Genomic DNA, 24127 nt, shown 5'->3' on the forward strand with positions numbered 1-24127 from the left:
AAGATGTTAAATTTTCCTTTCCCTCATAAATGTCAATTTGTAAAAAATTTTAGTTATTCTTTTTAGTTATTCTTTTGTTTGTGCTAAGGTCTGATGGAGATTTTGTGTTGTCTTGGTATGTTTGGGACAATGGCTTTACTTAAAGAACAAGGAAAAGTAATACAGCCTGTGGGCTATAAAACTGGTTTATTCTCAGAAAAAAAAATGGGGTTTTAATTTATTTCCACTTAGACCTCTCCCACTGCTAAGAAAAAACTGAGGAATTCCTACAATGAAAATGGGAAGAGAATGGGCATATAACTGTAGTTCCCAACCATGTACTGTATTTCTCTCTTACTCTCAACAAGTGTAGAGATCTAGTAGATTACTAGATGTACAGACACCGATGTATGTGATAGGCACGTAATCTAATAGTTTTATGCATGTACATAGAGGTTAAGGCCAAATATTAATTATTTTGAAAAAAAAAAAAATGTTACTGTCCTTTCTTAACAAGTGTCATTTACCTGATGGTATTACTAACATCTGTTGATATATTTTTTTAACATAGATTAAATAGATTAATATTATTACTTAATTATTAGGAAGGATTTTGCAATGTCTGCAGTTTGCAGCACTCATCAAATCCAATACGATTCTGACTGCAGAACAAGAAGGAAATAAAAGCCATTCAATTAATTCTTTCTCATATGAGGGTTAGTATTTCTTGTGTAAATATTCCAATTTTAAAACTAATTCTTAAAGTTTAGCCTTATTCTTTAGTCTCTCAACTGGTGACATACTTTCTAATATAATGCTGGATAAATTTACTTACATTCTGTGGGTTATATGCATAGCTAACCTGAGTACTCCCATCTTGTTCAGAAATTGCTGACCCTTTTTCACTTTGGAGCTAAATGAATGAGTGAACTGTACTCCGTTAGTAGAGTGGGAACATAGCCTGCAGCGATTAAAATTAATGTAACTGGCATTTGAAGGTAGATTACTTAAGCTAAGAGAATGGAGAGAGGCTGATGGTGAAGTTCAGGATAAAAGAGCATTAAGTTACAGGATCCTTTCTTAAGCCGTTGTTAGCTAGTGCTTTTTTGTTGTTTGTTTTTCATTCTGCCTTTCTTGAAACTATCTTAGAGCAGCCATCAAAAAGTCACTGAACAGCAATCTATGTTTCAAGGTATTGCCACTTAAAACCTTTTGTTTGGTATTTGTCTGGTATGTATATTTCAAAAGCAAACCTGGCTTTGATGACAAAAATACCAACAGGTTAATTAATCATGAACAGATTAACTGAGGGATAGGCATTTGTAACAACATCTGTGACAGCTTTTGTTTCCTTCTATAGGTAATAGAGTTTGATGATGGATCTGGGTCAGTTCTTAGAATACAACCACTGCGCACGCCACGAGATGAAGCTATTTATGAATGTGTGGCTTCCAACAGTGTTGGTGAAATAAGTGTGTCCACAAGACTCACTGTTTTACGTGGTAAGTTCTTTCTAAACATAACTAATGTATTTCTTCATAGAGCTGAAACTGCTGTGTTGCTGTAGAAGTTTCTCTCCAGGGAAGTTAAGTACAGTTATTTTCAAATTATAGTCCTGATACTGTTAAATACAAACTTTTTAACATCATACTTGAGTATCATGTTTCTGATTTTGGACCATAGAATATTAATGTGAGTATGCAGGGTATGAGAGATTACAGTGGAGAAAAGAAGTAAGAAGTAAGTGAAACAGGAATTCTGTGTACAACACATTATTATATTGATTATCAATTAAAAATCACTGCTTTATGAAAACAATTGATTTACATTTTAGTGCTTCCCTGGGTGGCTTAGCTTTATGTGATCAGCATTTACACAGAAATTTGTCCAATTAACAGTGACCTTGAAAAGTTGCATAAATAATTTTTAGATGAGGATAAAACTGCTACAAGATTTCCCCCCAAGATATAACACATAAAAAAAGGAGGATTTCTTCCATTTCAAATATGCATCACCTGAGTTGTAGTCTCACTTCGGCAAGAATTTTTTGAAGACAGTAAAGGAAAAAATCGATTCTTTCAGCTATCCTTTGCGGGGCGGGGGGGGGGGGGGATATGAATGTACTGCCAAGTCTACTGTCTAGATAATACTCAGAGGAGTAAATACTGGTAGTCAGATGACCTGAATGTTTCATTCTGTCACCTGAAGATGTATGGAAACTGGTTTTGGAGACACTTCGTGAAATATCACACTCTTTAATTTGCAGGGTTGGTTTTATGACTAAAGATTACTGTCTTATATTGTGATACTACATGGCATTACTTGATTTACAGAGTTAACTGCTAGGGGCCTGTTTATAAGAGTTGAGGATGATTAATCAGCTTTGTAGAATTTAGAAGATAATTTTTGAAATTTATGATTTAAATAATATTTTTTAATCCTTCTATCCCAACAAATGTAGGGTGACAAGAAGTTTTCTCTTAATTTTCTCTGAAGTTGGGTTTTTATTTATAATAAGAAAGCTGAAAGATTTTTTTCTATACTGTCATTAGCTATTTTAATGACTATGAACAGTCCTGTTATTAACTGCTGGAGTCAACTAACAACACTATGTACATATACAACAAATAATAAGGCTAAGCGCATACATAGTCTTTTCTTAGTCTGGTGTAAGCAAAGCCTTATAATATTTAAAATAAAAAATGCCATGATTGTTCCTTCTGTAATCTTTTAAAAGTTGTTCCTGGTCTAGCCAATGAAAATGGAAATATTGGTTCATGTTTTAACAGCACCATGGACATCTTCTTAACTCCCTAAGATAAGGTTTTCCCTTTATTAACTGGCAGAAGCACTTTTCGTGCACAGCTTTCGTGTTTTTGAAAATGAATGTAAAATGATATTTTCATACTGTATGTAAAGTTTTGTAAATTAAAGGGAGATGGGAAAAGGAAGGAGGGGGAAACTCAGAAGTAGTATCCTTTGTCTTCAGGGTTTCTTGAAATGTATTTATAAGACTCTCTGGACTTGAAATGTGCGTGCACGTGATTTGAAAGATACTGTTCTAAACCAAGCAAAGTTCTCATTTTTGAATTTGTAGTGAGAGGCAACAGCCCCCATCTCTCTACTTACGGCCACAGTGGTTGAAAAAGGCAAGAGTTGTCTAAGCATCAAGACTGACCAACTTGCAAAATATGTTTCTTTGCTTGTCCTATTGTTTTTTTTAACTGATTTCTTGATTTATGTGGTTCTGCTGCCTATGTTACTCAAATAGTTCAATGCTACTTCAGACAATACTAGCATCAGATCTTGTTTTAAAAACCATTGATAATGATATGCGTATGCAAAAGCCTGATGAATAAAACCCACACCTTGTTAATTATGAAGCTAAAATTTAAATAAATTTATTTAATTAAAATTAATTGTCTAATTAAAACATGAAATTTGAAAGATTGTGTATTGTTTCCAGCCATAATACTGATGACTTCTGCAACTGCTGGAATATACTTTTGCCCCAGGAGCAGATTTATTATTATTATTATTATTATTATTATTATTATTATTATTATTATTATTATTATTATTATTATTATTATCATCATCATCATCATCATCATCATCATCATCATCATCATCGCGGATTTAATCTGAAACTGGGAAGAAATGAGAACTCATGAACATACTGGGACTGTAGATTTAGATAAAGGGGTGACAACAAAGACAGGAAGGGCCATGCAGAGTAACAGGGCACTGTAGGGAAATTTTGGCAGGATTAAAATTTTGATGTTCTGTAAGTACAATGACTTGCTGTAGTTTTCCAAGATAGTTCACTGCTAAGGGCATTAGCTGGAAGAGAAGTAATTCTAAGCTTCTGCTTTACAAACTTACACAAATCTTTATCTTGTACATTCTGCAATAGCCTTGTAGAAAACACTCCATCGATTATGTCTTTGTGGGAAAGAGTGCCTCTGTGCCTCACATAGCTGCTGTAGGAATAAATATATATCATAGATGTGAACAGAAATTAGCAGACATCATGAAATGCAAAACAGGGTGAACTGAGTTTGATCTGTGGTCCACTTAGGCGTTACTTATCCTTGGGGCACATGTGTGACTCTGGATTGCAGAAGATACACACATATCTTCCATATGTTCTTCAAATATTTTCATAATGGTGCTATCACAGGCCCAGCTTGGCATTTGTGCCTTTTGCAAGAGGGCACCCTGGAGAGGAAGTCAGAGTTTACCTACAATTCAACACACAATTATTGTGACCCTGATGTGGGACACTGATGAAATCAGGATGTTCCCAGGACTTGAATTATCTACCTATATTCATTTTTGTTTGTTTCACTATATCCAGTTTAACTGCTACAAATCATTTGTGCAACAAAGAACAGGCAACGTTTTTGCCTATGTATGCAAAATTTTTAGAGCCAAACTTGCAAGTTTTTCTGTCTGTGGTAGTATAGAGTAAGAGTAGTTCTATGCACTACACATTTTACCATTTCATTTGGTTCCTACACTGTGACCAGTCAGTAGTAGTTGGGTCTCTAATAACTATGAATATCAAGAAAGTCCTTAGCTTCTGGGTGCTGAAACTTTGCATTGTGAGAGGGAGAAAGGGCAGAAAAGGCAGCTACAGATGATACCGTTTCAAGGCCTTAGTACAAATTAGGTATTTACCAAAGTAAATCAGGAAACATTACAGGCTAAACTTTTAGGCTGGATATTGTGACAGTCTGGACCAAGAGTGAACGTATGAGATACATGGAAACTACTTTTGATTTTCTGTATATAAAGCAGGCAGCTACTCTCCAAGACAGATTTTACCCCATGAAAATGCTGGATTTGAAGGGAAACAAGGCTTGTAAGGAAAAGTCTGGAAGTCTTCTTCCAGGCAAGAGAAGTCAATGCTATTTGTTTTGGACCTTTTTATTTTAAATATTTGTGCTGAGCACCTTATGAGTGGAACAGTACTTTAATTCCAATTTGCCAGTGTTCAATAGACAATGAAAGACAATAAAGTGTATAACCTTAACCTAGTCTGCAGACATGGGAGGTGGAATAGCTTTTCATTTATTGTCCATTCATTTCTTGCTAAAGCCACCTAATTGTTTTTTGGTCTTGCAAATGGTGGATAACTGACATTTTTCATGGCTATAGAACAAGGATTCTGGCATCATATGTAAGTATATAAAGTGTTCAGGAAGGAGGAAATTAGGTGCCTCCCTCTAGCAGAGGAATCAGCAACAATTCCGTGACTGTTAATTTTAAGGAGTCCTGCTTTTCATTTTGTAAATTATTATTTTGTTATTATTCCTTAAAGTTCTGCCAAGTCTATATGGACCTCAAGAAACTTAGCTTCAACTGCCTACCCAGACAGGCTACGATTGCAGCATAGAAGAGTGCAGGTTTTAAGCAAGGATGGGGAAGGTCCAGTAAAGCTACTAAGTACATTCTACTGTCACTGCTGTTTGCTTTCTTTTCTTTGCTGTCTGGAAAGTAATGAGAGAGACAACACAGGACACTTAAGCAGAAAGCAGTTTGTTTTCTTAGCCCACAATCCTCTCTATTGTTGCTGATCACACTGCATTATAAACATACTGACATATGGCATCTTTATAGTATGGACACTGTATAAGGATGGAAGAATTAAAGTAGAATTTATATGGGAAGTGCCTAAGGCAGTTAGTCCTTTTTATGCTTTTTAGAAACTGATTGATTTAATGTCAAGCAGCCAGTGCTGCATAAAATAAAAAGTGAAATATTTACTGAAGTGTTTTCCTGTCCATTGATACACACAGAGACTGAGATTGAGATAATTGAGAGAGATTATTTTTATTACACTCTCAGAAGTGCAGAACATTTCCACACTGCTTAAACAAAGAAAACTGTTCAAAAAATCCCCACAAAAAACCAGAGGTAATGGATCCAAGGTGCTGCATTTTTGGTTTCTGCTGCTAGCAACAGATTCAGTGATAATAGGAACTCATTTCTCTATTTTGACTGTTCCCAGTAATACTGAAATGAGAAGAAAGGAACTATTTTGATGCAATCTGTCATCTGGGACAGCTATCTTTGAGGGCATGGAAATTACACAAATGGAGTGGCACAACTATAGTTTTGGAAAATGTGCTGTGGGATGTCTTCTTTTTTCTAGATGAATGGGAGGAAGGACTGTACTTATTCTGGGTATTAGCTGCATGGTAGGAGAAATTTGCTGTGTTCCAGCTGGAGCTGTATAAACAATGTATATCAGTGTTTATCTGACTTAACAGTTTGCTTTAGAGTCACAATGATTATTGCCAGGGGGCTGCTAGTAGGACTGGCTTTTGAAAATGGAATGAATAGAAACAAAGAAAGCAATAAAATACTGGTGCGAGAACTTCATACATTGGAAAGACATTTACCTCATTTGTATATTGCATGAGAAGACCTTTGAAGAGCCAAAGGATTATCTTTCCCCAAAACTTCCTGAACTTTCAGTGATCATGCTGTATCTAGCACCTTGTGACCAGAATTAGCATGTTCATTACAGTCTTCTTTTTTATTATGCCTCTTTTTGAAGAGGAACACTGTTGTTCCTGCTGTGAAAATGGTACATCAGAGTTTATGTTGTAAAGTCTTTCCTGGGGAGCTGTGCAAGGAAGATTAAGGAACAAAACAAAAGGATTTGGTGAAGTAGTGAAACAAAAGAAGAGGTAGCCAATAAAACTTAAGCTCAAAAAAACCCACCCCTTACAGGCGGTTGTAGAATGGCATGTGGATTTCTTGAAATGGCTTACAAAGTACTACAGTGTAACAAATATTTACTTGTAATGTTAGTAACTATTTTGAAATACTTTCTTTGGGTATGCAAATGTATGTTGGATAAATAACACATTTTCTTTCCGTGCAGTATAATTAGAAATACTTAATGAATTATGGATCATTATTAAGACAAGGTGGTGGGATTTAACCACTAACCAGAACAGGATACAAAAAGAGTAATTTTGTGAAATACATGGTCCATTTCCCATGGCTGACTTCTAAGTTACTGTGTGTTTTAAAGTTTCTTTATAATGCAGTCATATGCATGGTAACTAATGTTAATGGTTTAGAATAAATTCTGTAACAATCAGTAAACATATAACTGACTATTACTGTAAATATATGATGTGGGGTATTGAGCTCAACTCCGAGATATTTACACTTGATCTTACAGATTTCACAGTTACCCGTTGGTTGACTTTTCTGTTTTTTAAAAAGCTATGTTTGTAGTAATTTAAAATATATGAAAATAATCAAATAACTCCTGTAAGTACTGTACGAAGTTTCTGGCAAGTGGCATACCTCGTTTTTTTTAATAGTTAATACATTTTGTATTTCCATTCATGTTCCTAGATGAAAAAAATGTCAAATATGCTCTTCTCCTCAATTAATGAATATTTTGGTCACACTTTTTTTTCTTAATTTTAAATATACAAGTTCTTTGTTTTCTTGCACACCATTTTACTGTACAGAATGTGCTATAGTCATTACAAACATAAAGCTATAAGTTAGAAAACTTCTAAAATGTAGAGCACTCACTTCAAAAAAATGAAACAGCAATTCCAAATATCTTGGTTGTCAATGTAAATTCCTGTAGTCAAGACTTTCAGAGATTAGTTACTTTGGAAACTCAAGAGTAGGCTGCTCAACCTGTAAGACCTTTTAAGATGTCTTGAGAAGGTATCCATAGTCATCAGATTTTTTTGAGGAACTCATCCTAACTTTATTCCCTAAAAACAATTTTATTTTTTTTTTAGTCCTGAAGTTTCAGTCAACTCTTTCTTGCAATACATATTCTTTTAACAGGATTGATTGTTCAATTGTATTTGTTCAGTAAGTATACATGAGGAAAGTTTTCTAGCTGCCAGCTAGTACTACCAGGTATCATTATTTCCTTCTAAAGTTTTTTTTTTTTAATATCCTTCTGCTCCTCACTGAATTTCATATATCACTGAATTTCGTCCAGCCAAGCTTCTGTTTCACCTACAATGCTATAAAATTATCCAGTTCAGTTTCACATATTTGTACATGTGCATAGGATCAGTTTCAGCTTTTGAAATATTAGCAGTAGTAGAAAATTATTTATATCTGATGTCTATAAGGCAGTATGAATGGTCCTAAGAGATAAACACTGAAATCAGTAAGCTGGCTAGGCTATATCATACTTTTTCTTATTATATATCTCTGAAAAGAAAACTTATGGGGACTAGTTCATAGATAGATGTCTTGACAGTTGTGATCTAAGAAGGGGTATTGAAATAATACCAGACAAAAGAAGAGCAGTTCCATTAACTTGAAAGGATTCTTCACTGGACAGTTTTGGCTGAGAATGTACACCTGTTAAATACTTTCAGACAACAGCTCAATGACTAATTTTAGCCTGGCCCACATTTGGGTATTGCCATTCTAGTATCTAATCACTGCATATAGTGTTATAGGCATTTTTGATAATAGTGGGTATGTGCTGGCCACTCAGAAAATACAAACTGAGCCTTCTTGAACAGATAAATTTTAAAAGACATGTTTGTTTTTTGATTTTTCCCACTTATTGATACCTATGATGATTCAGTCCCTTTTCCCAGACCATCATCCTCAAATCAGAGATCTGTCAGAAACAAGTGACGATAAGAACAATGAAAGAATATTTAGGAGGGGGAGAGGGAATATTTCTTCTGCCAGTCTGTCCTTGTAGAACCAGTGTCAGGTGATGTAAGCACAGAATTAAAATGAGATTTCGTAACTGAAGAGCCATAACCTGCTATGTACAATAGGTTGCCATTGTGATGTTCCTCAAAGACTGACCCACACCTAAGCAGCATGCAGATATGATATTACAAAAGATCTTTACGAGAAAGGGCTGAACATTACCTATGTGTACAACTGCTAGCTGTTCTGAATAAAGGTAGGGTTTTTTTAGAAATCTGTGTTGTACTTTTGATATTTTGCAACACTATGTAACTGTGTACATACATAAAAAATCTTAACTTTTTCCAGTTTCTGCCTGGATGTAAGGTAATGCAACTTAAATAATTCTGTCATTCAAATTTGCATTGTTTGTTTGTTTGTTTGTTTGTTTTTTATCTATTGGTAAAATAGTGGGCCATTTATCTATTTTAATTGGTACAAAAAAATAGGGACAAAACAGTTTATCATACAGCAAGAATTTTTAGAGTGCAGTCACTTTTCCTGGGATTACTTGTTATGCATGCATTTAAGGCTCTTAGCCTTGTATGGAGTCCTATTGGTTCCGTATTGGAGTTTAAGATTATGCAAGCTTTCATTGTTCTATGACACAAAACCACTGCCTCAATTGAAACCACTGCCTTAATTAAAGCCAATGCAATTAATCAAATGCTACAATTTCTGTTGTGGTAATCTGTGGCCTCAATTCTGCATACAATTTATCTATCTGTATGTCCATTCACTTACCAAATCCTTACAATATTAATTAGGCAATGCAATTGTTATTGTTGCACAAAGTGAAATTAAAATGGACAGCAGACTTCTAGGGATTTTTTTTCATGTAAATGTTTTATATTGATTTAAAAAAAAGAGTCATGTAATTCTAGAGATTATCTGTTTGAGGAGATGATACAATGATTAGTTGCTCAACTCCTGACAATGTCAGCATATCTGTAGGGAACTCAGTGGTGCTAGCAGCTTGGTAGTTTCAGTTGAATTGTTAACACAGCAAATATTCATATTAGATGCCTAATACAGTATAATAAAACCAAGGCAATTCCTAGAAAAAGACATTCATTTAGTAAGTCTGTCTTCAGCTTTCCAGGCTAGTGGTTTGTGTGAATGCTTTTATCAAGTGCACCATTAGAATGGATGACAAAAATGTTTGCTGAAATGTAGGACATTCAACACTAGTATACTGAAGTGACACTACAATTAAATCCATTTTAATGTAGTAAGTGCTAATCTTCAAATACAGGAAAAGCATAGTAAGAATGCTTTTCCACATATATCTGAAAAAGTAATTTAGAAATTAAAGAAATCTTCAGATTGCTTAATCTGGTAGTAGGTCATAAAATAGTACTTATTACTGTGATTTATTTCAAAGATTTGACATAGGAAGCAAAAGCTAAAAAGAATATGTATAAAAATATGAAATATTTTTGGTGAATCATTAAAAGGAAGCTGAAATTCAATGGAACTTGTCAAAGCAAAAATATTTTGATTATTAGGACTAGTAATGAAACAGTTCTGAACTGACATCTTTTTTGCTTAAAACAAAGCAAAGGAGGTTTTATTGCACTAGTGTGGTAGGAGGTTGAAAGAACTTTGATTTAAGTGGCTGTGTAGGGAAGGGAGAAGCATCTCTGAATACTCTAAAGCTTAGGCAGGATATAAAATCCTCTTATGATATATATCACTTCAGGTCTTTCAATGCTTGCTGTAAACTGATGTGAAGTTCTGCAGCTGACTTTTATGTTCCATTTATCTTTGTAGCAAAGGTGCATTAATGAAGTTTGCATTCACTAATTCACTAGCAAATGGGATTTCTTTGTCTTCACTTCAAAATGAATAAATCATGTGCAAAATTGTGACTTAAGTCCACTTTGATTTAAATTACTCCATTAGAATTATTTACTATAAAACTACTATAAAGAATCTACTGTGGAGTAAAATGTTAGATAGTAATAGTAGCATCTTAGCACTTCTGATTATATTGGATGCATCTTGTGTCTTGTAGTGTCAGTGCATGCTTCATATGAAATGGACAAACAGCATAATGAGGGAATTTCTCAAATGGAAGCATTTCAATAAGCTTTTCAGTCAATTACAGTCAAAAAGCACTGGTTAGAGCCAGGTGTTTCATTAGCACCACCAATGCACCTGAATCTTGGCTTAGGACACTGGTCTTTCACAGCATTGACATATTTCAGATGTTGCCTTAACAGTGCATAACTAAATCATTGTTAGTATTTGAATTATTGTTACAGCAGGACCCCTCTCAAAGCTCTTGGAAGTCTGAGGAGGTCCCTGAAGACTGGAAGCTAGCCAACATAATGCCAGTTTACAAGAAGTGTGTGAGGGAAGACCCAGGGAACTACAGACCTCTTAGTCTAACATCAATTCCTGGAAAAAATATGGAGATCATACTGGGTACTGCTGAAAGGCATTTGAAGAACAATGCAATCATCAGGCACAGTCAATATGGGTTCACAAAGGTGAAGTCCTGTTTAATTACATATCCTTCTACAATAAGGTCACCCACCTAGTGGATGGAGGAAAGGTGGTGGATGTAGTTTTTCTAGTTTTTAATAAGGGTTTTGATACTGCCCTTCACAGCATCATTCTGGGCAAGTTGTCCCTGTGGGATGAGCTGGTTCATGGTGTGCTAAGTGAAGAAGTGGATGAATGGCAGAGTTCAAAGGTTTGTAGTGAATGGAGCTGTGTATGCCTGGTGAACAGTCACCAGTGATGTTCCTCAGGACTCAGTTCTAGGTCCAGGTCCATTCAATATATTTTTCAATGATCTGTATGCAGGAGTTGAATGCACCATTGGCAAGTTTTCTGGTGATACCAAACTGGTAGATGCTGTTGACTCTTTTGAAGGACAAGAGGCCTTGCAGAGGGGTCTAGATAAATTGGAGCATTGGGTAATGATTAATGGGATGAAATTTAACAAGTCCAGATGCCCAGATCCTGCACCTGGATGAAGTAACCCCAGGCACAGGTTTAAACTGGGAGAGGAGTGGCTGGCGAGCAGCCCTGGGGAGAGGGCTCTGGGGGTGCTGGGCGGCAGCAGGCTCAGTGTGAGTCGGCCACGTGCCCTGGCAGCCGAGGGGCAAACGGCACCTGGGGGACACCAAACACAGCGTGACCAGCAGTGGAAGAGGTGACCAGCCTGCTGCGTCAAGTGTTGGTAAAGCCTGACCTTGAGTATCGTCTGCAGTTGTGGGTGCTGCAATGTAAGAAGGATGTGAAGGTCCTTGAATGGTCCAGATGAGAGCAGCAAAGCTGGTGGAAGGGCTGGAAGGAATGTCCTGTGTGGAACAGCTAAGGACTTTGGGCTTGTCTAGTTTGGAGAGAAGGAGGCTGAGGGGTGACCTCATGGCTCTCTGCAGCTTCCTGACGTGGGGAAATGGAGAGGGAGGTGCTGATCTCTTTTCCTCATTATCTAATTAAAGGACTTGTGGCAGTGGTTCAAAGCAGCACCAGGGGAAGTTAAGACTGGACATTAGGAAGCATTTCTTTACCGAGAGGGTGTTCAGACACTGGAACAGGCTTCCCAGAGAGGTGGTCAATGTCCCAAGCCTGTCAGTGTTTAAGAGGCATTTGGACAATGTCCTTAGTAACATGCTTAAACTTTAGATCAGTCCTGAAATGGCCAGGCAGTTGGATGTTGTAGGTCCCTTCCAAATGAAATATTGTTCTGTTCTGTTCTGTTCTGCTCTAATCTGCTCTGTTCTGATTCTTTTCTATTCAATTCTATATTTAACAGTAATTAAAAATGGTCACTTACAGGAGAATGCCAAATGTGTTAGCTTCACAATTCCCTTAATTTTCAATCAATGTAAGTTTTTTATCTGAACATGAAACAGTCTTGTTCTTTCTGTGCTCATTCATATTCCCTGCCTTTCAAAAATAAATTTGGTCTGGAACAGTACAGCCGTATTTTTGTACCCCATCTAACTTGGCTAAGAACTGTTCTTCATTTCTGTGAATATCCCTGTAAGGAAATGTATTTTTTATGATCAGTTCTATGAATGGCAGTTATAAAGTAAATTTTCTAATAATTTGAAATTCAGTGCTTCTAGCTTAGTACGAAACTCAAAAGCTCATCTTGGCTCCCACATATTCCGTTGTTTCAGCTGTTGCACTGCCATGTTTTCACTAGGCTTTCAATTCATTTTGATAAAAGATATCATCTTGTCTTAAATGGCATTATCAGCGCAGCTCCTAAGTTAAACAAATCTGTATAGACAACCTCTATCTTAATGTTCACACAGAGATTTATTTGGGGTTTGGCTGTATAGATAAGGAAGAAGACTACTTTGGAAATCCTCTTCATCATACCTTCAGCAAAATGACTTTCAAGGAAAGCGAATTGAGAGGCCGAAAAGTTGCCAGCGTTTGGGTTTTGTTTTTTGGGGGTTGTTTTGCAAAAAGCTACTGTCACTTGGAACTTGATTTATGGCAAGAAGATGAAGCCAAGTGCAGAAAAGCCATTAGTAAGCCCCAAAGCAATCATTTGTTGTTGTGGCATGTTTCATATAGCAAACAGAGGATGGAACTGAGAGTGTTGAAGTCAGTGAGAAACCAGTCTTAGCTGAACTTCAGATCAGTCAAATTGTGAGTTTGGTCATTAGTTGCAAAATGTCAAAACCACGAAAAACAAGCAGAAAAAAGGCTCAGACTGTACCATTCACATTTGTCAAACCTGGAAACCTAAATTTAGCATTATTGGTAGTACTTCTGACATATACTGAGCACTTTGTGTTTCTGCAGTTACTTAGATACTTCAAAATTCTGAGGGTTTTTTGTTTTAAGTCCTGAAACAGAGGAGGATAGGTCTTAATGTTGAGATACTTTGAGTGGCAGGAGATGGTTGTGGTATTGGTTAATGAGTTGCCTCAACTCAAGTGCCAGTGTAAGCAGGTTCCTAAATAATGGCCTAATTTTCATGTGTTCTCAGTGTAGTCTTTGGTTGCAGCAAGATCCTCTAGAACCAGCTCTTCGAAGTTCAAGAATCTCTGTGGTTTTAGCCTTAATGTTGGCTGATAACCCATGAGAGAGAATGTTACAAAAATTATTAGTATTTAAAATAAATGTTATGCACACTCTAAACTTATGCCATTCTTAGAAGATAGGAAGCTATGCATGTGGTGTGTATCACAGAGAGTTTCAAATGAGTGAGGCAAGTAAACAAGGTGATGTTTCAGATATTTATTGCTGGTGTCATTTCTTGATTTGCAGAAATTGATTTTATTGCATGAGAAAAGGAGAAAGGTGCGATAGGACATCAGTTGGTACAAGTTTTAAGACTGGATTTTTAAGACTGGATTTTTAGATTAAAAATGCAAAGATAGGGGTGACAACCTCATGGTCAGATTACAGATTTCACATCAGAGGGAAGAAGTAGAGGCTGAACGTAACTAAGGACAGTTTAGCTTTCATCTTCAACTATTATTAAAGATTATTTTAGGTTCTGATGCTTGAAACATGTCTAATTTTGCTTAGCAGATAAGTCATGATGACTTGTATTTTTTTTTTTTCGGGTACAGTGGGGACAGGGAGAAAAATTTACATGAGGACATAAATAAATTCTATTTTCAGTGGATCTATAACAGTTACTTCTGCTTATAAGGGAGGTGGGGGGTGGTGGAACACTCACCCGGCAGCATAGTCTTTTCCAGATGCTGTAAATGTAAATATTTATCTTTGAAATCATGATCTAAATTTAAAAATAATTGGACTGGTTTAATGTGTAAAACTGGGGATTTATGGGTTTTGATCTTACAGGACGCCAGTTTTCTATTTTCTTCTCTTCATTAACAAGAATTAGAAAGTTTTGAAAGAATGACAGTCAAATCTTGAGTACTGAGAACATTCTTATAGTCAAATAGAAGCTTTTGTATTTTGAAATAACCCTGGAACCATATTTAAAAATTACGGATTAGTCTTTTGGGTTGTGGTACAATTAGATTTACTTTTCCAGTAAATGTTATTAGGAATTTTTTCCCCTTTTTTAAAAATTTCAGTCATGTTGATTACTCTCGTGACTTACCATCTGCTTAAAATCAACAGTGAAATGATCATGTTTCATTAAAGAAAGGGGAATACTGAACTATTAGGAATCCTGTTAAACCTTGCATACACATGAACTTTTAGTTACAGTCATTAAATATAGCTTTCAAGCATTAGATGGCAGTAGTGCTGAAATTCAGAGCCAACTAAACTGGTGCAGTTTTTGGTACTGTTCTGAGTGATCACTTTTTAATTATGTGTTCAAGCAAGCTGATAATTGATTACATTTTTTTCTGTCTATACCAAAGTTATTGCTAGGAAAAACCTGATAAAGGGAACAAGGAACTGAGGGTCCTCTGCTAAACAGTCAGTTCATTTCATTGTTTGTTCTTACAAAAAATAGGTGAAATATAGCTGGTCTCAGTTTTGGCTTGATGGCTTTTGATACTTTTTTCAGATGGATCTGCCAATTACTCTATGACATTTACAATTGTAGTTCAAGGCTCCTGACCATGAGATAATTCTGTAGCATGAGGATATTAGTTAGGTGAAACCAAATATGAAGTTAAAATGTGTCTAACTTCAACATTTCTAAAGTGGAAAATATGATATTATTAAAAAATGTAAGGTACATGATTATCTTTTCACATTTCCAGCTGTCCTTGCCTCTATATGCTTTGCGTTCTTTGTCCTAGACAATGCTTTAGTTATCCTTATAGAATTGGCTAGTACACTTGTCTTAGACCATGTAAGCACTCTTTGTGGATAGCCTGTTAAGCAAGCACCATCTTCATCCCATGAGATGGTAACTGAGTGCCAGTTATTCTGTCCACTCCTTCATCCATCTGTTCAGCAGTGAGAAGTTCCTTTCCTGGAATCATAGAAACATTTACGTTGGAAAACACCTTTAAGATCAAGTCCAACTGTTAACCCAGGACTGCCAAATCCATCACTAAACCATGTCCCTAAGCACTATGTCTCTATGATTTCTGAACACCTCCAGGGATGATGATTCCACCACTTCCCTGGGCAACCTGTTCCAATGCTTGACCACCTTTTCAATGAATTTTTTTCCTAATATCCAATCTAAACCTTCCCAGTGCAACTTGAGGCCATTTCCTCTTGTCCAATCACTTGCTACTTGGGTGAAGGTGGGGTGTTAACCCCACCTATCTGAAACCTCCTTTCATGTAGTTGTACAGACCCATAAGGTCCCCCCTGAGTCTTTTTTTCTCCAGACTGAACAACCCCCATCCCCTCAGTTGCTCCCGATAAGGCTTGTGCTCTAGAACCTTCACCAGCTTCGTTGCCCTTCTCTGGAAACACTCCAGCACCTCAGTGTCTGTCTTGTAGTGAGGGGCCCAAAACTGAACACAGTATTCAAGGTGTGGCCCCACCAGTGCCGAGTGCAGGGGGACAACCACTTCCCTTGTCCTGCTGGCCACACTATTATGGATACAGGCCAGGAGGCTATTGGCCTTCTTGGCCACCTGGGCACATGGCTGGCTTATGTTCAGCCAGCTGTCAGCCATCACTTCTAGGTCCTTTTCTGCCATGCAGCTTTCCAGCCATTCTTCCCCAGGCTAGTAGCGTTGCATGGTGGTGTTGTGACCTAAGTGCAGGACCTGGAACTTCTCCTTGTTGAACTTCATACAGCTGGCTTCATCCCATTGGTCCGGCCTGTCCGGATCCCTCTTAGCAGTCTCATTACTCTCAGGCAGATCAACACTCCCACCCAACTTGCTGTTGTCTGCAAACTTACTGAGGGTGCACTTAGTCTTCTTGTCCAAATTGTTGCTAACGATATTAAAGAGAACTGGCCCCAGTACTGGGCCCTGGGGAACACCACTTGAGACTGGACTCAAGCTGGATTTAACTGCATTCACCACACCTCTTCAGGCCTGGCCTTCCAGCCATCTCTTCACTCAGCATAGAGTACACCTGTCCAAGTCACGAGTAGCCAGTTTCCCCAGGAGAATGCTGTGGGAGAAAGTGTCAAAGGCTTTACTAAGGTCCAGGAGGACATTAACCACAGCGTTTCCCTCTCCACCCAGCCAGTCATCTTGTCATAGAAGATCAGGTTCACCAATTCTTTTCATCCTGTCCAAAGCCAATGTTTATTAAAGCAAGGGGTGAGTACCACAGGTTTCTGCTCAAGTTTGTATTTCTAATAGACTAACAAAACAAACAAACAAAAAGATTAATTTTACTGAAGGTTGCTGTGACTTCTCAGTTCATCATGCCTGCAAAGACCATTGATGATAACATGTCCACTTGCTCTCTTGTAAACAAGGGATAAAATCATAACCTGCAAATCTTTATTTTTCCTTCAACATCTGGCTAAGAATCTTTTCTATTGACAGTATTGCTAGTATGATAATTCAAATGCCTTTTAATAGGCAAGAAGTTGCTTAGAGGAGTTGTACTGGCAATGCATTTCTTCAGTTACGTCCCCTAGATTTCACAAGGCATCTGTAGCCCAGCTATTTGGTGTTGTTTCTTAAAAGTGAATGTTGGAATGATTGCAGATTAGCTTTTATCCTGCAGACAAGCTAAATGGTTAGGTCAATGGTCAGTGATGTATTGGTTTTCAAGAGAACAGGAGGAACTGAGATTCTGGTGTTGCTTGTAAGGATCTTAACCACATGTAGAGGCATAACTCCCAACAGAACAGGAACACTGGTTGAAACCTTATTTTTGCACCCATAGACTTACCAACACTTGTTCCTAAGTGTCCCTGTCCCTTCTTGCTCCATTAGATTTCCTTGGATCTCAAGAAGCTGCCTACACTTGCAATTTACTTCAGTCTTAATGCATAAGAGCTTTCCAAGTAAACCCTATAAGCAATTTTTATGCCAGTTCTCTTAAGAAAGCATGCCTATTCAATATCGTACTGAGATTTGTTTTTTCTTTCTTTGCATATTGTGGAGAAACTTACTGGTTTTATCAGTCCTCTCATACATATGTGCATATTCTGAGGCACTGTTATACCATCACTTGTGAGGGACTTCATGTCTGTATGTTTTAAATTTCAAATTTTTAAAATAAGTTCTGAAATGATTAAGTGACTAAGTAACTATGTAGTCACATCTGAATAGACATCACCAAATTTTACATACACCAGTTTTGTATGTGCTTAAGGTGGATGGCTTTGTTGTGCCCTGTGAAATTAACTTTCTGAATAAAGGAGAAAATTATCAGAGCTTAGTTTTGGCAGAGCTTACTGCTGAAGGGAGAAGGAAGTAGTGAAAATGAAGGAAGAACAAGCAGTGGATTCAGTATTTTTAAGAAGCTTTTTGTTTTCTATTGAGGATGTCAGATCTCTTTTCTGTGATTCCTGTTGCACTTAAGGTGTTTTGTTAGGGGGGGGTTGTTTGGTTGGTTTGGTTTTTTTCTTTCTTTCTTTCTATTTAAGTTTAAAATTACATGACAGTTGTAGTACAATATAGAAAAGAGTCAAAGACAATTATTATGTCTCACTTAGGTAACATAGTATAATATAATACAATCCTCATCAAAGCAGTGCAGTAAGATTGAGAAAAATAAAAGAGTCTCTCAAATGCCAAAGTTTTGGTAAACTAACGGTAACAAACTGACTATTAGGTACAGAAGGGAAGAGGGAAATAGTGGTTCTACCATCAGCTAGGATATTAGTGGATGTGATTTCGAGACTTTGAGATTTACTGCTCCTTGAAAAAAATGAGTTCTAACGAAAGGAATATGTTCAGGAATTATTTGTTCCTGCATATATACCTAAAAACTTTGGAGGCATAATTCATTATAGTACCACCTCACAGAAATTGCTTATTCCAACCATAGAAGGTCTTACCCAATATGAATAGCTTGAACGACTCTAGAAAAAACTTAATTTTGGTGTTTGTTTGGTTTGGTTTTTTTTCCTGGAACATTTACATCATTTGGAGGGGTTTTATTTTCATACCACTGGCAAATAGAAATACTATAGCCAAAGTCTGCAGCATATACCCTATCTTACAGAACGAATGGGGTGAATAAACCTGAATTAGTTGCAAATACAAAGTGTAAACCTATGGGTAAGCAAAAAGAGCAAAGGAAAAAGTAAGATAAATATATTGGAAGTTAGACAAAATATGTAAACACTGCTGTGTAAAACTACATGATCTTTTATTCTTAGAAACAAAACATTGAATTTTGTAAAGTGCTTTTTTTATCTTGACCGATGAAAAATATTTCAGAGAAGAAATTCTGCATTTTTCCCATATTTCCCCAATCTACATTATTAAATAATGCTTTAATGAATTAACATGAATTATTTACTTCCTGTTAAGTAGTAGTAGAAATTGGAACAAGCTGCTTAAACTCCTTGTTCCCTCATACACTTTTCTTTACTAAAGATACAGCTTATGTGCCCATAGAAAGACCTAAATAATGTAGGGTTTGTGCTGTGTTACGACATTTCCTACCGTATTTAAGAGTAAAGTATAGGAATACTACATTTAGAGAAAACTGAGTAACAGGAAACTTCACTGATGTTATCATTGCTGCACACCACATCAGCAGGGGTTTTGTTATCCTGCAAAATTAGTGGTGATATCTTGAGAAGCATATTGTATCCTGGCAACTTAGTTTCTGCCAGCTTAAAGCCAGCAAGTAATGTAAGCAGTGTACTGCTTCTTTTTAATTTTTAGGAATATTTTATTGACTGATAGAATGATCACAATGAGTAGTGCATGAAACTTTTGGGTATTGCGCATAATTTTATTAATCTTTTTTTTTTGTGTGAGTTTTATTGTATAACTCCTGTCTAATTATTTTTCATTTAGGATTTAGCATGTCTTGATATTAGAGTAATTACAAGGAATGTTCTGATGAAAAAAAACATTTATTAAATCATTTAATACCTACACTGGAGATTTCTAGTGCTTTTTAAATGTAGGTTTTAGGGAGTGGCACAATTTTTTTTGACGGACTAGAGACATGAAGAATTCTGAGAATGGGATCTAGGAGCGGATGTCTAGTGGATGGAATTTAAGTTCATCCAAATCCAAAATAGCGCACAATAAATCTATTTCATCTTAAGAAAATTATGCTAGACAACTTGTTTTTATTACTCAAGAAATAAATATAAAACCTGCCAAACTACATTTATCTAGGTAAAGTAAATTGCAGTTCCTACACATTAAATAAAGTAGCAGTACTAAAGTAGCAGTACTAAGGCAAACAAGGATAGTGAGCTCTGGACATACCTAATTATTTTTTCTCTCTCTCTCTTTTTTTTTTTTTTTTTTTTTTTTTTAGTTTCATATGGTCAAGCTGTAAATGCAGTCTGGGATGCCTCTTACCACCCTTTTTTTTTACGCTCCATTTTTCTGCATAAATTTTCATCACATACTTTCAGGATGTGGCAAAACTGTAACAGAACTGTATTTGAAATAAGAGTAGACATACAATAGAGTGTTACCTGGGCAACTGCCGCACTTAAGTCCTTCTGTTATTGAAAAGGGCAATATTAGCAGTGCTAGTCAATGGCAGAACTGGCTAGTCTTGCTAGCTAGGGGACATACTTTCTATTCTTGGCCATGTTGTTTTACAACATAACATAGTAAATATAAGAATGGGTAACAAAATTAAGTGCTATAGCCTTGCTCTTTTTTTCTCATTTTGGCTGCTGACACAATTGATTTGCATTAAATTGCCCACTCTTCACTTTACCTCTTAACACTTCCTATAACATTATAGTAAATTTGTTGGTTGTGTATATATTCCAAGATTCAAAAGTTAGATACTCTTCTCCCCTATTCCTTGAGAATTCTGCAGTGTTGACATGCCTCAAATGACATTAGGTGATGTTTGGAAAAGGGTTGTTAAGTAGTGAGGAAAAAGAGTTGCTGAAGACACGTGGTAGGCCTGTCACTCATTCCAGCCATCATACAGGTTGCATTGTAGTTCTGGATTTGGGGACATCAGCTTTTAGAGAATTTCAGATAACTGAGCAAAAAATGGTGTATCACATATGAGTAGTGAATGGAAGATTTTTATCCAGGAGTTTGTCAAGATGTGTTGAATAACTTTTACTATATAATGGATAAACTGCCACATAGTTAAATGAGTGATTGACATTATTAAATATTGTAGAATCTTCTTTCCTGTAAGTCAGGGTTTCGGCAGAGATAAAAGCAGGATTTTATGCAGTTCATGAGGTTTTGAATAATAAGTTGCCATTCCAACCTATTTTGCCAGCTCCTTAGAGGTATAAGATGACCAAACCAATTCTGGTTTAATTTGATCACATATAAGAAATACAAAAACATTCACAGTAGAGCTTTCTGTCTATTTATTGTGACCATGATGGTTTTTGTCTCATAAAATTAACCATATTTTAGGAAGGTGTGTGCTTTAGCTGTTATTTTAGGAAGGTGTGTGCTTTAGCTGTGGAGCCTCGCTGTCAAACTTCACATTTCTTTTGATGACTGTGAGGAATCCTGTGGACATAAGTGGGCTTGAAGACCTGGTATTCAGGACTGAAGAATAAAAAAAACCTTTGGTGAATAGGCTCCAAAAGAACCATACAAAACCATAGTTTCTCTGAGACCTTAAAACTGATTATAAATAAAAATTGCTTATAAATAAGAACATCAATAAAATTGTCTGTAAAGTAACAGCAGTGGATTATACTTCTTGGACTTTTTGAGTCTAGCAGGAGGATCATACAATTTGTCAGAATTTGCCATGGAAATATTGAAACAGAAGCAAGGTGTTTCAAGTCTATGCAGTATTAAACACAATTTAAAACATTTGAATCTTCCCTGGGTACTAATTCAAGGCATCTACTCTGTATACTACCTATTCTATAGAATATGCTGGACAATGATGCATATTGTTCTCCACCATAAGTCCCAAATGTAAACATTTTTTACAGTTCTTGCTGGTTTAAGGTATTCAATTATCCTGCAATTCTGATAGCTTGCAATATTTTTATCAGAATTATTTTAAGTTATTATATCAGTTTAATTCCATCTGGAAAGCACAATCAAGTGTGCGCATAGCTGTTTGTTCCTTATATGAATTTCTTATATATGAGGAAATGAAGTCAAGAAATATTTGTATCTAGGAAGACAAAAATGTCTTATGTATCTCAGGGACAGAATCTCTTTGGATTTATCTATTCTTCAACTATTTCAAACTAGTATTGAGGCTAGCTCTATCTGTAAAACTGCTGTCTTCTGAAATAAAGGTGTGTTCTTGTGTGCCTGTGGAAGGGCAACAACAGGTAGGCAAAGAATTCACTGCTGTCTTCTAGCTGTCTGTTAAGAAACTTCCAGTATAATTACCTTGGTTTTGAGGGAAACTGTTATAGCTTTTCTACTTACAGAATTTCGTAACAAAGTTCACTGATATTCCTACTTAGGTTTGATCTTCTTGAAAATTATTTATGCAGACATTAACATTTAAATTTTAAATAGATTGAAAGTCTTATCATAGGCAGTGTGATGGGCAGTGTGATTGGAGGTACCAATATTCATTGACTTACCAACACAAATACTTCCAGAGTACCACTGTTTTAACTTGAATGAGCGTGCCTCTGACTCATTGAAGTGCCACACAGAAATAACAGTTGCTTCTCATAAAGTCAACCACAAAATGAAAACGTAGCCTGAGGTTATTGTTATTGCTGTTTTAAAATTACAGACCCTAGATTTACTTGTTAAGACTTGATATTTGCATTTCACTGTAATAAAAAGGATGTTTATTTGATGTCTTTTAAATGGCTGTGCTGCTCATTTCCATGAAATTTGGCAATATAAGCATGCATTTGTAAAGCAAAATGAGAGCTGGAAAACCATCCATTGAAAATGGCATCACAAACACATGATTTCTTTTTTCATTTATTTTATTGCCACAGAGTTATTTTGGCACTTTTTTCTTTTTTTTTTTCTTTTTTTTTAATTCTGCCCATTCTCATTCTGTATACATTTATTTCTGTCAAGGCAAGCATGTCTTCAGCTGGCTGGGTCAGTAAGCGGTTCTTTTTAAAAGGATTTTAATACCTCCTGTGAGTTAGTAAATGTGAGATTAGGTAGAAGTGAGGTGTGTCAAACACCTGTGGGGGCTGACGGAATTTCATTTGCAAAGTGTATTCCAGGCCATTAGTACCTGAGCTTCCTCCTACCTTTAGCAATTCCATATATTTATGAAATTTTCAGATGGAGAATTATAGAGCTGTAATAGAAAACATGGAAAATAACTGAGAATGGAATAGCTCCACCTTTCTGTTCTGGGAGTACACCAGAGTGTGTTTTTTAAGAGTACGGAAATATAACAGGTCCCTGACCTTCAAATCACTGGACGCTGGGATAATACACTGAGGCAGGTTCGTCATGTGTTTATCCTCCTACACTCTTATCTCTGCATGTGATCTTGGCCATGGCCAGAAGATGGGTACAAAGCTAAATGTCTTTTGCATCCACATGTAGTGACTGGTTTATGTTCTTAACATATATCTGTGTAACATGAAAATAAAATAGTCTCCATAGCAAGCATCTGACATTTCTGCCTCTGTTAAGTAAATAAAAAAATAAATAATTGGGGTGTGGGGGGGTGGGGTAAGCTAAATCTATGGATTTCAATGGAACTGGGCGGGGTGGGTGGGTGGGGAAGCCTACAAAGAAATACCAAAACAAATCCTATTACAATGAGGAACCTAGTTTACTCCAATTATTTATGACACTTGTAGCCCACAAAAATATTAACCTGTCAGGTAATAAAACATTCTAAATAGACATTTGTTAGTATCCCACTGTCACTGTTTTAATATTTGTTGAGGCACATTATTTCTAATAAAGTGATTTCTTGAAGAAGTCACTGACAGAATAGGTTTCTTTAATGTTGCCCAGGAGAAAGAAGAATTTGACACCTTAACAAGTTATTTCCAGATATATTGCCAAAAGAAAACACGTCTTTTTGACTATTATTTTTAATGATTTTGTGTTGGAAGTCACAAACAATTTGCTGAATGTAAATTTTATGTAAGAACAGTGTGTTCGTAAGTAAATAAAAACAACAAAAAAAAATCATTGTACCTTTAAGGAACAGGATATTTGTGCTAATATTTTAGTAGCTAACTCCTAAGACACAGGTATATGGCTGTTAAAGGAAACCAGCTTGTGTCTCATATAACCAAATGAAGGCTAGGATTTCTGCAAAGAAAGGTGACAATATCGTGGGCTGTGTGGACAGGGACAGAGGCAGAAGACCAAGGCAGGGCTCATTAGGCCACATCTGGTTACTGATTACAGTTTTGGTACAGTAGTACAATAAAAATGTAGATAAAATTACAAGAGTTGAGGAAAGGCCACTGAGGCAGTGGGGCTGGAGCCCTTCTGCTGCAAGGAGAGGCTGTGAGACTAGGGCTGGTTCAGCCAGGAGAAGGAATGGC

At 36.3% G+C, this 24127-nt stretch overlaps 1 protein-coding gene across 9 annotated transcripts in view; it reads left to right on the plus strand.

Moving 5' to 3' along the window:
• The window catches only part of PTPRD (protein tyrosine phosphatase receptor type D), a 380554-nt gene that overhangs the window by 156260 nt on the left and 200167 nt on the right, over positions 1 to 24127 (plus strand). For all 9 annotated transcript variants that reach the window (XM_027792790.2, XM_055791311.1, XM_055791313.1 and 6 more), the window contains exon 4: positions 1340 to 1481. In XM_027792790.2, coding sequence (XP_027648591.1) covers positions 1340 to 1481 — 142 coding nt within the window. The remainder of the gene's footprint in view (positions 1 to 1339; positions 1482 to 24127) is intronic.

Source organism: Falco peregrinus, chromosome Z, assembly GCF_023634155.1.
Source record: "Falco peregrinus isolate bFalPer1 chromosome Z, bFalPer1.pri, whole genome shotgun sequence".
NCBI classification, from domain to species: Eukaryota; Metazoa; Chordata; class Aves; order Falconiformes; family Falconidae; genus Falco; species Falco peregrinus.